General features: G+C 40.2%; 3 protein-coding genes and 1 long non-coding RNA gene across 4 annotated transcripts in view; 3 read left to right on the forward strand and 1 right to left on the reverse strand.

The window, feature by feature from the left end:
- Nucleotides 1-66: 66 nt before the first annotated feature.
- On the forward strand, nucleotides 67-6,605 carry LOC309835741 (leucine-rich repeat transmembrane protein CCDC168-like; the record flags this gene model as incomplete). Its single annotated transcript, XM_082675356.1, has 2 exons — nucleotides 67-6,400; nucleotides 6,577-6,605. The coding sequence occupies 2 exons, from the start codon at nucleotides 67-69 to the stop codon at nucleotides 6,603-6,605; spliced, it is 6,363 nt and encodes a 2,120-aa protein (XP_082531482.1).
- Nucleotides 6,606-7,965: 1,360 nt separating this feature from the next.
- The window catches only part of LOC309836135, a 31,538-nt gene continuing 22,994 nt past the window's right edge, over nucleotides 7,966-16,509 (reverse strand). The window contains exon 3 of the long non-coding RNA XR_014298101.1: nucleotides 7,966-8,062. This is a non-coding gene — a long non-coding RNA (uncharacterized lncRNA). The remainder of the gene's footprint in view (nucleotides 8,063-16,509) is intronic.
- On the forward strand, nucleotides 8,224-12,574 carry LOC309835995 (leucine-rich repeat transmembrane protein CCDC168-like; the record flags this gene model as incomplete). The annotated part of the gene is made up of 3 exons (XM_082675736.1): nucleotides 8,224-11,221; nucleotides 12,071-12,262; nucleotides 12,552-12,574. The coding sequence occupies 3 exons, from the start codon at nucleotides 8,224-8,226 to the stop codon at nucleotides 12,572-12,574; spliced, it is 3,213 nt and encodes a 1,070-aa protein (XP_082531862.1).
- On the forward strand, nucleotides 12,688-15,672 carry LOC309835722 (leucine-rich repeat transmembrane protein CCDC168-like; the record flags this gene model as incomplete). The annotated part of the gene is made up of 1 exon (XM_082675345.1): nucleotides 12,688-15,672. The coding sequence occupies one exon, from the start codon at nucleotides 12,688-12,690 to the stop codon at nucleotides 15,670-15,672; it is 2,985 nt and encodes a 994-aa protein (XP_082531471.1).

A 16,509-nucleotide genomic window follows, 5' to 3' on the forward strand; every position in this document is an offset into this window, starting at 1 on the left:
CATATGCAGCTAGTGCAAGGGAAATCGCCAAATGGAAGAAAAATATGTTGCCCAGATTCTATCAATATGAGTAGTTTATCTAACAGTGTGAAAGATGGGGCGGAGAAGGCACGGGAGCAAGATTTACCAGCTCCAGAGACTTGCCAAGGCCTCATATTCAATATATATCAGAAGAAGGATCATGACCTTGTCAAATCAGATGAGGAACTGAAACAATCAGGAAGTATAAATATTCAGGTACAACCACAAACACATTTTGCACAGACTATTTTAAGCTCTGCTTCATGCCCTACATTGGATCAGTTTCAACTTAGAAAGCTAGAGAGCTATGCTAGGTTTTCACCTCCAATGTCAGGAGAAGCAAAGATTGATGAACAAATAGTTTCTGAAAGAGAGTGTGGTGTTCCATCTGATGCAAACCATCAAAAGGAACAAGCTGATGGTATTGAAAAGAAAGAGACAGTGACTTTAGATTTCTGCCTGGCTTCTTTATCTATATCCAAAAGCAAGAGAAATTTCAAACAATATTCAGACATGAAAACCTTAATGAAGCCCAAATGTGGAATTTTAAAAGCAAAGAAACCATCAATTTCAAACATGCTCAATATCAAGGCTGGTGCTAGCCCAAATCATAGAAAAGAATTGGGATATAACTTAACAACCAAAATGAAAGAGGTGGGTCAAGGTGAAAAAATGGCAGACGCCAGGTACTCCGTCACGTCTATTATACCTGCCGTTAATAGGTATAGCAAGAGAGAAAGGGAAAAAAACATGTTAGGGGAAAAAAGACTCAGTTCTAAACAAGTAAAGCAAGAGATATCACCACATGAAGGTAATATTACTCCAGGTGACACCAAAGAAACCAATCTTCAAGATGAAGAGGAAGAAGAAGGTGAACAGATGTTGTTAAAGATAATTCCACAGCACAGCCAGCATTTCATCTTCTGTTCAGGCCAGAGGAAGGAGCTTGACCTTCACAAATGGGGAAACAAAGGACGTGGGAAAATTCTGTTTGTTACAGAACAAGACATCCCACGACAAACACAGCTTCCGGATCCAACCCAGGCAGAGGAGCCAAAGAGAAGCCAGCAGACACTAAATGGCACAGTGTGGTCAGCAAGTTCAACCCTTCCCTTTCTAAAGTCAAAGGAATCACTAATTGGTCGAGTTTTAATTGATACAATGAAATGTGATGTCCCAAGTAATGGGAGATGTACGGGGTACCTGTACAATCATGGTAAAGAGGAAAAGGCAGAGTTTAAAGAATATGTACAAGCAACTGTCCTGGGGTCTTTGGATGCCTCCACACCTGATCTATTTGAATCTAAGAGGCAGAGAAAGACGCTTACATGTAGAGCCTTAAAAAGTAAAATGAGTCCCAAATGTGTTATTATGAAGACAAGGAAGGCACCAATTTCACAGATATTTAATATCCCTGGGAATGGTTATTTAAAAGCCCTACATCCAAAAACCCTGAAATCACAGACTGTTGACTTTTTAATTCAGATAAAATACTCTGGGGTACTGGAAGATCGTACTGCAGAGAGAAAGGAAGGAGTAGCCCAAGAATTACCAGCAGCAATTCCGCAGGTTTTGGATTTATCCACACTTGCTTTACCTGTGTCAAAAAGAAACAACTCAAAACTTACACACAAGAGAAATAAAATGAGTCCCAAATGTGTAACTTTGAAGGCAAAGAAGACACCGATTTCAAAGACATTTAGCATCACAAAATGTGGTGCACCAAGCCATGGTAGGCAATTTGAATGCAACTACAAAACCATGAGGAAACAAGGTCAGTCTGTGGCAGCTGTCATCCTGAATGCCTTTTCCTCTCCCATGGCGGTTTCACTGGACATGAAAGTGCATGACAGAAGCAAAGTAGAGACGGACATGCCGTGGAAGATGAGGTTCAGTCATGAGCTGCAACACCAAGGGCAGTGGCCAGATAGAGAAAGAGCCTCGTGTCCCTATTCCAGGGGCGAGAAGGGCAGGGCCTCAAATGTCAGGAAGGAAGTCAAAGACCTTGGTGGAGAAGCAGCGCCATGGAATTCCCAGCACCTCACTTTCCATGCTCCTAACATGAAGGAACCTCACTTTGTGAAATCAGATCTAAAATGTAAGTATTCTGCAAGGGAAAAAATCCCAGAATCGCTTACCATAGCTCAGGAGCTGCAGCAACACACACTTTTCACACAAAGTGTATTGCATCCTGTGTCTTGCTCTATTTTGAATTCACTTCCATTTGAGAAGCTACCAAAAAGAACAAAAACGCAGAGTCCAAAGATTTTATCTCGAATGACAGGGAAATCACTTAGTGAATCTTTAACTGTTAAAGCACCGACTGATATCCTATTTGAAAGAGGCCCTACAAAGGAACTTGCTGGTTCTATTCCAGAGGAAAAAATAGGGTTACCAAAGGATTTACGAGTGAGAACCCTGCAGTCTTTTGGTATCTACATGCCAGCGTCACCTAAAATTAAAGGGTTGAGAAATGCAGCACTAATCCCTAAGTCTAGAACTGGGAAAGCCCAGATGGCATCCATTTTAAAGACAACTAATATCACTAGGTCTGGTGCCCCCAGCCATGGAAAGGAACAGGTCTACACCTTGGATGACATGGCCAAAGAAATATCTCAAAGTATGTCTAATATATTTATGAATACCTTTTTTTCACCTACACCTGTTTCACCTGCCATCAAAACACACAAAAAACTGGAAGCAAAGAAAGGCCCATTAAGAAAAAAAGTCAATATTATACAGTTAAAACAAGAGGAAGGGAAAAGAGTGTGTAAATATACCTCTAATAAATGGAGCACCTCAAGCAGCATATCAGAATCAAGATGGCAAAATGAAAAAGAAAAAATGGGCAAAGAAGTTTTATTTGAAGCAGGTCTACAATTCCTGAATAGAACCGGAAGTAGAAAAGATCAAAATATGCTTATTACAGAGCAAGAAGCATGGCAACAAGCACTAGTTTTGGAAAATATGTTGGAATCTATTTGTTCTCCTCTGATAATTCCATTTCAAACTGAAGAGCTGAAAAAGAATATCCTACCACAAACAGACATACTGCATAGAATAAGTGAAAAGAGTTCACGTCTAAAAAGAGGGAAAGCAATGTTTGATGATCTTTTAATTGATGAGGCAGTGTATAGGACTACATCTGATCAGAGCTCCACAAAGAAGCTGGATGTTCCCAGTGCAGCTTCCCAACAACTTGAAGAAGAAGAGGAAGACATAAAAACTCAAAAAATAACAAAATACACAGTTGATCAAAATATCCCACCTCCCAAGTCAGGGATCTCAGTGCTTGGAGATCCATATAATGAAAGCTCTAGAAGGAAAGTGGGTGGTCGTATTGCCAAGAAACATAAAGAGTTGCCGAGAGATTTACTAACAATATCCATGATGTCTGTTTTACCTGACTCTAAAAGGCAGAAAAAGGCATTACAGTTTCCAGGAAGGAAAGATCTTATGGGTCCCAAATGTATAACAATGAAGGCAAAGAAGCCTCTTTTTTCACAGGTGCTTAATATCACTGAGGATGGTCATCTGTACTGTAGAAAGGAACAGGAAGGCCATTTAAAGTCTATGATAAAGGACATGCAACCAAATAGAAGTATAGGTGATGCGCTTTTATCTCCCACACCTGTTTCAACTGATAACAAAATAGATTTTGAAATTGATAGCACACCAAAAACAGGGACGGATCGACCAAGAGTGAAAATACACAACCATACCTATCCAGAGCTAGAGAAATCAACAAGTGATGGGGAAGCATGGGAGGCCAATTTGACTGATACACAAAGCAGATCCAGCAACACAGGTAAAATGAATGTGCCACATAAAAAGGAAGAGGAAAATATCCCAGAAATGTTAGCAGAATCAGTTCTGCGCTATAGTCAACACTTCCATTTCAGTTCCCATCATATGAAAAATCTTGGCCCTTACAAACCAAAATCTAAACTGAATCGTTCAGAAGGCAGGAGGACTTGGAATTTGTCTTGTGCCATGCAAAATATGAGGCAAGAAGAACACGTTAGAGAAACTATCTTAGAGGCTGTTTCTAGAAACGTGATGAATTTTATTCGAGTACAAACATTGAAGAAACGTCTTCGTACTCAAGGGGGAATACAATATATGGTAGGTCTAAAGACCCCATTTCCAAAAGCTAGAAAGTCAGAGACTGGTTCCATACAATGTGATGGTCTCTGGGATGGAAATCCGAGGAGGATGTGGGATCATCCTATTTCTAAGAAAAAGACATGGAATCAAAGTGACTTAGTAAGAACTGTCTTAAAGCCTTTAGATTTCTCCAGCCTTGATTCGTCTGAACCCAGAAGCCAGAGTTACACATTAGAGGTTGCAGACAAGAAAAATACAATGAGTCCCAAGCAGGTAATTGTGGAGGCAGAGAAACCATCAATTTTACAGGTGCTTAATAGCACAAGTTGTCTTACAGGAATCCATATTAAAAAACCCCACAAAGTTAAGTACAAGATAAGAGAGAGGCAATGGAATGAAAGTGTGAGAGAGAGATTACTCCTCACCACTGAGGGAGCTAAGATTCCAACGCCCAAGTTAGTGATTGATCAACTCTCATTCGATACAGCAGCGAGGGACACTCTGTATAATGACAGAACACGTCACAAAAATCTGGGTGGTCTTATCACAGAGAAAAAGGCAGAGTCGGAGGAAAACTTAGCCACAGCTCTCTTGGGGCCTTTAGATTTGTTCACGCCTGTTTTATCTGACTCTGAAAGCCAGATAAACACAGTACAAGAGAAAATCATACTGAATCCCAGATGTTTAGCTCTGAAGAAAAAGGAGCCACTCATTTCACAGATACTTAAAGTCAATAGGCAGTTTGCCACAAAGCAGAGGAAAAAACTTAGATCCAATTTAAAAACCAAAATGAAAGAGATTTGGCAAGGTAAAAATGTGGCTGTTATATTTACAAATGCCATTTACCTCACATTGGATACCTCTGACATTAAAAGGCAAAGCAGATTCAAAACAGAGATAGACAGAGTATCAAGGTTTAGTCCTGTACAACCAACACACATGGAGCTGCCAGTTGAAAGCCGAGTGATTTTACAATCAGTTAATGCCACAGGTCATGCTGCTTTAAGCATTAATAAGGAACAAGAACAGGAACAGGAGGTGGGCATAGAGAGAGAGAAAACTGTGTTAAATGCAGACCTAAAATCTACAGATGCTTCTACGTCTATTCCAACGCACATAAAAATGGAGCAGTCACCTAGTACCTGGGGTAACTATGAAGAATCTTCTGAAAAGAGAAATGCCCTGAACAAAGCAAGAGTTACAGAGGAAGAAGAGTATGAACAACAGGTTTTGTTTGGAACACCTCCACAAAATACCCAGCCATTTGAGTTTCTACAAACTAGACAGCAAGAACCATGTGTCTCAGGAACCATCCAGAATTCTGCTTATGCTTACAATCCTAAATATCCTAAAATCATAAAACATAAAGGTAATGCAAAAGCAGCAGGTGTGACAAACACTATGCATACTGAACAGGTAAAGTCAAAGGCAAAGAAACCACTTGTTTCCCTGATGTATAACACAACAGGGTATGGAACCCAGAGCAACGAAAAGGAAATGAGGTGTAACATCAAGAAACAGAAGCCGGGGTTCCAGCAAGGTAACGCTGAGGTAGAGTTCGTTCTGAAAACTATTTGTGACTCTGGGTCCTTTCCACCTCAAATTCAAGCATTGATGGAAGCAGAAAGGGAGAAAGGCAAGGCACAAAGGCTGATACACATTCCTCCAGAGCCAAAGCTGGAGAAAGCACTAAATAGAAGACAAATAGCATTTTCACAGTCCATTGCTAAGAGTGCTAAATCAAGAAATATTGAAACACTGAAACAATATATTAGAGAGCAAGAAGAAAAGTACCAAATTGCTTCACCAGACGTTCTCCCACAATGTAAATACCGATTCATGATGAGCCAGCCACTGAAGAAAGAGCCTGACGATGTCAAATTCTCAGTAGATTTGAAAAGAGAAGTATATCCTGATCGACATTCACAAAAGAGGGAAACCAACTGCACTACGTTTGACATCTCAAGAATTAGATTACACACAAAACACAAATTCCTTATCACACCAGGAGTAAAGGAGGGATATGGAGACATGACCCAACATTCATTTCCAACTCCACAGTGGAGAGAACTATCCAAGAAAACGGACATTTCCTTAAGTTCAAAAGGAAAGAATATGTTTCTCCCAGAGTTGGATGCTTCTCAACAGAAGACTTGCAAGGAGCAGAAACTGCTGAAACAAGGAAGTATTTCAAGGACACACCTGGAGCATACTTTGTATCCCATTATGGAAACTCCTCATTTGGAAAATACAGTAAAGGTCTCTGAGGAAGGTACATACATTGACAGAAAAAATATTTCACATCTATTGGGAAGAGGAGGATTAAGAGAAACTGATATCTTACAAGGTTCAAAAGGACAGACATTTCTTTGTACAAATGTAGAGGCCCAGCAATATATGTCTGCAGTGCAGAAAGGAGAAGTGAAACCAGATCACGCTCCTGAACAGATTCTGGATTCGTTATCTTGCCCCAGTGAGGAGCCTCTTCATGTCAAAGGGGCAAGAAATGCAACAGGGAAAGAAAATGTTAACACCCCTATCGTTTCAAATGTAAATCCATGGAGAAAAGAGAAACCAAAGTTAATGGACAGTCTGTCAAAATCAAATGGACAGAAAATAAAGTTTTCCAAAAAATGGAGGGCAAAGCAACAAAATAGTTCTAACCAGAAAGAAGAAAATCTTCTGGAATCAGTTTCCTCTTGCATATTGCATCAACTCCATATTGGAAAGCGAAAGAAAGAAGTCTCAGCCAAAGGAATCAGTCCAACGGTTTTGAGCCCAGTGGTAGAGAAAGCATCAAACAAAGCAGATATTCCAGTGGATCAACCTCCATGCTCAGAAGGAATTAATTTGCATATTGGAGAAAGAAAAGAACATCAACAAGAAAATATATGCAAGGCTCTTGCAACATCTGTTTCTCATTCTTTGATGAATATACTTCAGATTAAATTGCTAAGGGTAACGAAAGCATTAAAGGAAGTCGATAGTCCAACGTACCACATTTCAAATACAGAAGGAATTGGCTTGTCTATTGCAGGAAGAGAAGAGCAACCAGAACGTATACAACATATTTGTCCAAATCTTGCTTCTGACTCTTCGAGAGATATATTTCAGAGTAAGATGCTGTGTGAAAAGAAGGCATCAGAAGAAGTAGTTAGCACAGTGGATTACACTCCAAGTGCAGAAGGAATTTGTTCGCTTATTACAGGAAGGGGAGACCAGCAAGAGAAATGTACTTATGAGGCTCTTCGAAAGTCTGCATCTCACCCCCAAGCAGGTCTACGTCAAACTGATACCCCAGTGCAAGAAGTAAAACTAGATGGCACAAATAGGATGAACTGTGAATATTCACCTCCACAGGCTAAGGAAGCATTAAAAGGAATGGGTGTTATTGTTGGATGTATTCAAAAAAGTGAGGAAAGACAAAACTTACCCAGTATAGAACAAAGCCGGCAGCACTTGTTGACTCCGTCTGAGAATCTTGTGGCGCATATGTCTTACCTTCAAAATGATCCCTGGCTGCTGCCACATTTAACACCTCTGACAAAGGAAGCATTATCGGAAGTAGGTAGTGTGTCAAGCAGGACAAAAGGATTAGACTTGATTTCTAAAGATCAACTAAATACCGGATGTGACGGTGGCCTGGAATGGACTGTACCCTCGATTCCTCCAAGGCAAACAACAAAACAAAATGCAAGGCCGCCTTCAGAATCATTCACTAAAACTGTAAAATATCAGGATGTCTCATTGCTGAAAGGAGAGAAATCACTGGATGGGGCGCAGGTAATTGATTCAATATCAAATGTTAGCTCCCCCAAGCTAAGAGTTAGAAAGAATGTGCAATTACATAAAGCGTATCAAAAAAAGGTGCAAAAAGAGGTATGTTTACCTGGATTATTTTCACATTCTCTTTCTATCCATATGCCTCTTTTGCCTGAAAATAAAAGACAGAAGAATGACTTAAAGCGAGGAGTTAAGAAAGGCATAATACACCCCCAAAGAACTTTGGAGAAATTATTTTCAAATATATTTAATACCACTGACGGTGGTAGCCCAGGCAATAGAATAGAACTGCAGTGGAGCATAAAAGAGAAAATGGTAAATATAAAACATAGAAAGGTCAAACCCGATTTGATTTTGACAAGTATATATGACTTCATCCCTTCTTTGCCTTACCTCAAATTGAATAAAAAGACAATTGATGAGATTATCTCAAATAATGTAAAAAGAATAAAACAACCTGTATCACAGAAAAAGGAGAAGGAAAGAAGAAAAGTCAATATGAAAGGAATAATGGATCCCAACATTATCTTGAAAGCAAAGAAATCATCACTGTCACGTATACTCAATGAAAAGGAATTGCCAGGGCTGTTGAACATTATAAAACAAGACAGCAATGTGCAGATAGGTAAAGGTAAATCAGGTGTGAAACTGACAAACCTGTTTACTTCCTTACCATCTCTATCACATCCTAATTTGAATTCAAGAACAAAAGGAGGAAGAGATAAATCAGGAACACCATGGAACTGCCTTCCACCACTAAACCTCCAGGCATCATCAAATATCAGGAAAACATCATTTGCAGAGTCAATTAGTAGAGACAGTTTAAGCAACATGATAGAATCAAAACAACGTTTGCCCCAGAAAAAGAAGGAAGATGAAGACAATATAGTATACATGAAAGATATAAGGGGCTGCAAATGTGCCCCTTTTAAAAGAAAGAAAAAACTTTTTACACATACACTGCATGGAAACGAACCACAGTGGAACAATAAAGAACAAGAGAAAATGATGCAGGAAGATAAGAGTGATCTAGTTGTAGTTCAGAATAATCCCTGTGTTTCCATTCTGTCTTCACCTCACATGGAATGGGGTCCTGCAGTGAAAGAAGAGGCATACATGCGAGGAGTGTCAGGGTTCTGCCTTCCACCATTGACCCTCCAGGGGTTGTCAGATGCAGTGATAATATGTGGGGAGCCAACTGATGATATTTTAAGCAGCATAGAAAGATCAAAATATATGTCACAGGAGAATGAAGATAAAGTGGAAATGGCTTTGGAAGACATAAGGAATCCCAAAAGAATAGCTTTGGAGGTGAACCAGTCTCCAATTGCACGGGAATTACAGTTGAACATCAAAAAAAAAGAGGAAAAGATGCAGGAACATAAAGATGAACGAGTTGGGATTCAGAGAAAATCTTGTGTTTCCATCTCTTCTCTGCCTTACTGTGAAGTGGACACAAGAAGGAAAGGAGAAGCAATCATGCTAAGAAAAACAAGATCCTCTTTTCTACAACCCAAACTCCAGGATTCATCAGATACAGGAAACATAGCACATAAAAAGTCTGTTTATGGTGATAACTCAAACAATGTAAAAAAAGCCAAAGAACATATAATGCAGGAAGAAGAAGGAAGAGTAAAAATGGCAAAAGTCCTACCTTTGGAGAAAAAGAAATCACCAAGTTCACAGGAAATCCAGTTGGACATCAAAGAACAAAAGAAAAAGATACAAAGAATTCAGGGTGAACCAAGTGTGATTTTGACATGTACTTCCATACCTGCTACTTCTTTTAAATTGGATACAAGAATAAAAGAGGAAGACTACAGAGCTGAAGTAACAAGGTACTCTCTTCCAGAACCATCACACCAGAAATCATCAGATATAGTGAAAAAAGAAAAAAAAGAGTTCATCAAGGGTGATATCACAAGTGATGTACAAGCAGCAAACGAATATATGCCCCAGAAAGGAGAGGATAGAGGAAAAGTAGTAAATATGAAATATATAATGTACTCCAAAGAGACAACTTCCAAGGCAAAGGTATTACCACTTCCACATGTACCCAATACCCCTGGCAGGTGTAGCCCCCAAATTAGAGAAGTACAGACAAACAGAAGAGAAGACTTGGGACATGTACAGGAAAGAAGAAGTGAACTACATGAGGTTCTGACAGAACCTTGTCTACCTCAATTTACATTAAGCAAAGTTACAGAAGGCAAGAAAGAGAAGCAAAGAGTAATAAAACCCGGTATTCCATTCTCATGGCACAGGGAATCATCAAATGCAGAGAAATTAAAATACACACTGTCACCTGTGAATGATATCTCAAGTGATTTGAAAATAACAAAATACATGACACAGAAAGAAGAGGGTAAAGCAAATATTTTTGTGAGAAACCTAATGCATCCCAAGTGCTTAGCTTTGAAGGCAAAGAAATCACCCCTTTTCCATATACTCAAAGCAAAGGAACTGCAAGTGAACATCAAAGAGCAAGTGAAAAGGGGGCAGGAAGGTAGAAGGGACACAGTCGTGCTTCTGAGCAAAATTTGTCCTTTTGTCGCTTCTTCAGTTCATCTTAAATTTGACACAACAACAGAAGAAGAAGGTGGTCCAGGAATCATAAGGAATTATGTGCCACCCCCTGAGCTCCAAGATTCATTGCCTTCAGTGCAGATAGCACCTCCAAAGTCAACTGATAGCCACAGAAAGAAAGGAAAACAACATCCACCACCGAAAGAAAAGGACAGAGTACAAACAGCAGCCATGAGCGGCTCAGTGTGCGCCAGTGGCACAGATTTCAAGGCAAAGACATCATCCCCTCCTCATGTGTTCAGTGTTGCTGAGCACAGTGCTCTGAGTAGGAGAAAGGAGCCATGGCCGAGCATTGAGGAGAGAGTAGAACAGGGGCAGGGAAGAACAGAAGACCGTGATGTGGCTCCAACAAAAACTCCTCCTTCCTCGCCTTCTCCATCTCACCATAGATTGGATGCAGGAACCAAAGGAGACGAAGACTTGCCTGCAGTTGCAGGATTCTCTCCTTCACCATTTCAGCTCCCTGAGTCATCAGGTGCAGGGAAAATCAGATATGCAGATTCCAGTCAAGGTATTAGCTCATGTAATGGAATAATAAAAACTAATGGACATATGCCATATAGAGAGACAAAGTTCAGAATAAAAACAAAAGACAAGAAAGATAGAATATACCCCAAAATAATAACTTTGGAAGCCCATACATCCCCACTTACACATCTACTCAGTAGAAACAGACTACCTTTGAATGTCAAAGGGCAAGGGAAGGAAGTGCAGGACAGCAAAGGTGAGCCAGAAATGGTTCTGAGGGAAACTCGTGCCTCCTTACTTTCTCCATCTTACCTGAAATGGGACACTAGCAGGAATGAAAAGGAACACACAGAAAGAATAATACAATCCTGTTTTTCACCACTGAAGATTTATGATCCATTCAATCCAAGCAAAAAAGCAGATGCTAAGTCATTTGACGGTTATTTGTTAAAAGACAAAGATAGACTCAAAACAGTTATTGAAGACAAAGTGCTCCTGATATCTATGCATCAGAACGCAAAGGAATTACCACTTTCATATATACGTGATACCAAAGAATTGAAGTGGAAAATTAAAGAGCAAAAGAGAAAGGTACAGAGAGAGGACAGTGAACTAGTCACAAAACTGAAAAACATTTATATTTCTTTACTCGCTCTACCATATCTTAAATCTGATACAACAGGAGGAGAGGGGTACATGATAAGAATTACAAAATTGCCTCTCCCACAAGCACAGTCCAAGGAATCATCAGAATATGCTGAGACCGATGAGGGACAACTTTCAAAATACATAAAAAAATTAAAAGAACACATGCTACACAAAGAAGAGAAGGAGAGAGAGAAATATATGGATATGGATAGTAGAGTGGACCACAATAATATGGATTTGGAAGCAAAGAAATCACCTATTTTACTTACATACAATCTAAGTGACCTTCAGTGGAAAACTAAAGGGCAAGAAGGGAAGGTTCAGGAAGATAAACGAGAGCCGGGTGATGCAACACTGACTGAGACTTGCACTTCTAAATCTTCTCTTCACCTTGACAAAAACACCAGCATCAGAGAAAAGGGCATGCCAATGTTATCAAGACCCTCTTTTCCCCCAGTAAACTTCCAGAAATCATCAGGTTCTGAGGAAGTGGTACATGCAGAGCCAATGGCTAGTGATACTGTCATCAGTCCCCCAAAAGAAAAACAACATTTGCCCCAGAACAGGGAAGAGGATGGCGTAGAAAGAGGAAACCTCATGTTCCCCAAACATCATGAAAAGGAGATGCAGGAAAGTAAAGATGGACCAGGTATGGTTCTGACCAAATCTTCTACTTCATCACCATCTCTCCCTGCCCTCAAATTGGATAAAGTACAAGTCAATAATGAAATGCTAGCACTTAAAAGGTCTGTTTTCCTGAGAATATCGTACGCAGGGGAAATAGTACATACAGATTCAATCAGTGCTGATACCACAAAAGTTGGTCAAAACCTGAAGAAATGTTCTACTTCATCACCATCTCTCCCTGCCCTCAAAATAGATAAAGAAATACAAGTCGACAATGAAATGCTAGCACTTAAAAGGTCTGTTTTGCTCAGAATATCAAATGCAGGGCAAATAGTACATACATATTCAATTAGTGGTGATACCACGAAAGATGTTCAAAACGAGGAACAACCTATGCCTGAGAAAGAAGAGAGGGAAAGAGAAAAAATGGTAGATAGGAGAGGTGTGATGCACACCAAAGATATAACTTTGAAGTCCAAGAAGTCACCTTCTTCATATATGCTCCACAGAACAGAATTACATCTGAACACTGGGGGGATAGAGCAAAAGAAACAGGAAAGTCAAGGTAAACCACCCAGTACGGTGGTAAGAAACATTTATGTTTCCAAACCTCCAACTAAGCTGGAATTGGATAAAGGTACACAAGTAGATGAAGGAAGGCTTGGAATTAAAAAACCCTCTCTACTTTCACGAATGCTTTCAGCATTATCAGATGCAAAGAAGAGACCAGATACGAAGGGAATTGGTAGTGATGTAATAAAAAGAAAACAACATATGTCAGAGAAAGAAAAAAAGTATGATGTGAAAAAAGTAGATATGAGGCTCAGGACACATCACAAAGAGGCAACGATTTCACCAATACCACATGTCCTTAGTACAAAGGAATTTGTGTTGAATGTTATTAAAGGGCCAGGGGAAAAAGTGCACAAAGGTAAAGATGAACCATGTATGGTTCTGACAAGAACTTGTCTTTCCATCCCATCAGCACCTCTTTATCTAGAGTCAGGGAGCAAAATAGACAAAGATGCACCAGGAATCATGGGATCCTCTCGTCCACAGCAGAATCTCCAGGAATCATCAGATACCCAGAAAACAGCAATTAGAGAGTCAGCTGCTGGTGAGAGTGAAATTGTTAAAAATGCAGAACACTCAGTGCCAGAAGAGGCCATGCAACAGTGGACCTCAAACTTCATGATCAGTGTACAGCAAAGGAAAGAGCCTCCACGAGTCAAATCTGAAGGATTTGATGATTGGAAGTCACCACCTTTGGCAGGGGGTCCAGATGCAACATACATGACAATACGTCCCAAATTGCAGCCAAAACCTATTTTAGAAAATTTTACTTGCAAAGAAAAAATCAAGCCCACTAATCATTTAGAGTCAAAAGCACCTGAAATAAAACTGAATTTGATACCAGAGGTGGTAAAACAATCCTTCCAAAAGTTCAACTTTTATCAAAAACTGGCTATTTCAAAACATAACAGTTGGAAGCTCTATCCAAGACATAAAAAAATGTTCTTTTTGTCTCTGGAAGGGATTGATACCATAGAATTTAACCTAAAGCACAAATACCAAAAAGACTCACCTCCTGTCAGCTGTATGAAGTCACTGATTGTTAATGTTTCAAGGGGCAATGAAAAGATCATTACAGAGTTAAAGAGTATAAATGAGCTAGATAGTGGAACATCTCCTTTGACTTCTGCTAGAGAGATGACATTGCCTCATATTCTCCAAAACTATTCAGTAGGAGAAAAAAACAAACTTCTCATACACTTTTCTATGAAAACACTGGAGATTCAAATGAAAGCCTTTCCCAGAATTGTAAGAGAATCTTACACAATGGCCAGGGCTCAGGATGGAAGGAAGCCTTTATCTAAATGTATTCATTCTGGTGTCAAAGTACCAAAACAAAAAAACAGAGTTTTGTTACTTTTTGAGGAAAAATCTCTTCATCAAATAGATCTTGATTTACAATACAAATACCATCGTTTTCTCCTGGGCTCTCCAGTCAAAAGTATGTTCCCTAAGCCAAATGCACTTCCCAAACATATTCTTAAATTACAGACAGTTGCAATACGTAAAAAAGTAGACAATAGTGGAGAAAGTGGTGGTCTTTCCATTGGTACAAGACCGTTAGAAGAACATATCTCTTTCAAAAAGCAAAGTTTCCATGAAAACTCATCATTAGTCAGAAATTTCTTGGAGCCCACTCAGGTGTGTGCCTCTGACCCTGATCAACACAACACAGTGCAGAAAGATACCATGGCTCTTTCAAAGTTAAAATCTCATGTGACTCCAGAAAAAGATAAAGGATGTCATGTATGGTTTCAAGAAACAAATACATGTGAATCTGTTGATTTAAAGACTCAGGAAAAGACTCGGGATTTAGTTGATTCCCATTCAATTCAGAATTTTGAAGATTTTACTGATAGTCAGACAAATATTGAGAGTTCAGATAACTTGGAGGAATGCTCAGCTCTTGATGTACACGAGAGTGAAGAATGTATATTTTCAGATGCCAACCCTTATTTAAGTTGGAAGTCACAGAATATTCTGTTTGAATTACAGAAAGACATGCCTGTGGAAAATCTCTATAAGAAGAAAAAAATCAAAACTGATTTGAAACCACTTTACAGTGAAGATTCAGGTTCCCATCATATTAGAGGCTGTCAAAAACATTCCTCATTTGTGACACCACCTTCTTACGAATCCCACAAAAGCAGGAAACACAGGTCATCCTCCGAAATGACACCACCTTCTTATGAATCTCACAAAAGCAGGAAACATAGGTCATCTTCCAAAATGCGACCTCCTGACTTGTGGTGTCACAGTTCCTTAAATACTGTAGAGGTTTTGTCTGTATCATCTTCCGTTCCGTTCAGCGAAGAGAAGCTTTCACAGACTGCAAGGAGTGGAAAATGTTATTCTTTAGTCCCCTTAATGGAATCAGATATTGAATTACATCTTGCAAAAAGCCAAGGCAATCCTCACAGGCATTTGGAAAGCAAAGAACGAAAGAAGGCCAAATTGTATTTATCTAGAAAGAACAACACTCCTTGGGAATGTGATGACAGTTATACACAGCATAAAGAGAAACGCACAAGAAAGGAGAAGTTACGGGATTATGAGTCAGAAAGGTCAGATTATTTCCCAAGCAAACATAAGTCAGCATCAAAACCTCCTCAAGAGGATATCAGCTTCCATTCTGAAAGAGAACAAAACCAGCCATTTTTTTATGCCTGTATACCATCAGACTCGCCGGAGATTATACCCCAAACTGTTCGCTGGACTATTCCCCGCAACACTTTAAGGAAGAAGAACTTCAGAAGTCCCCTGGTGGCCAAGATTTCAAGTTCTTGCAACATATGGAGTTCATCCAAAAAGCTGCTGGGGTCGTTGTTAGGGTCCTTCAGCCTTGTTCATCAAAAATGATGTTAACATATCAAGATTCATCTCGAGGGGAAAGCTGGTTGCTCTTGTGATATTCTTTGAAAAATAAAATCATATAAAGTCAAATGGTTTCCTCATGAAGTGTTTTCTAAACTGATACCTTTTATTTCTACAGTAGATTTGCACAGTTCTGGGAGGGATGGATGGGAAAGCAGATGATTTCCGGTTTGGTCCAGCCATGCGTGAGATCTCCCCTCAGTTTGTGCTACCTCCTTATAATCCCCAAAGGAGAAGCCCACAGACGCCGAAGCCCCCTTCCCACCCTCCCCACGCACTCCCCCATGACTGAAGGGTGAGTCGGAGGAATTGTAGCCCATACATGAGATTGAGAGTACCCTAAAAGGTAGGAGGACATAGATACTGAAGGGAGACAGTTTCAAGCAGCAGCGAGGGTTCAACATTGTCAAATGTCACAAGATAAGGGATAAGTACTGGTTTTGAGAACCCAGGTTCCTCTGACGGCTTTGTCCTTGTCCCCAACCACAAGTGGAACCCACAGCAGCTCTGTGACCCATACCTGCTCACCACCTGCCATGGCTAGGGCATCAACGCGCTTGGGGACCTCGGCACAGAGCACCTGCCACTGCATCCTCTGGGGGTGGTGGTGGCAGGGAGCCGCCCCACAGCACTGCCAGGTGAAGGGAGACACCTCTCAGTGCATCTGAACTACCTGCCCTCCTATTACCACCTGCCCTGCGTTGTGAGGGCCCTGGTCGGGGATGGAGCAGGTCCACCTGTAGACAGAGATGACTGAGAGATGGAGTGTGATCCGGGGCACTGCCAGCAGTGCACCCTCACCTTTGCCCTCAGGGCTGCTGA

Source organism: Grampus griseus, assembly GCF_964374135.1.
Source record: "Grampus griseus genome assembly, chromosome: 18".
Lineage (NCBI taxonomy): Eukaryota > Metazoa > Chordata > Mammalia > Artiodactyla > Delphinidae > Grampus > Grampus griseus.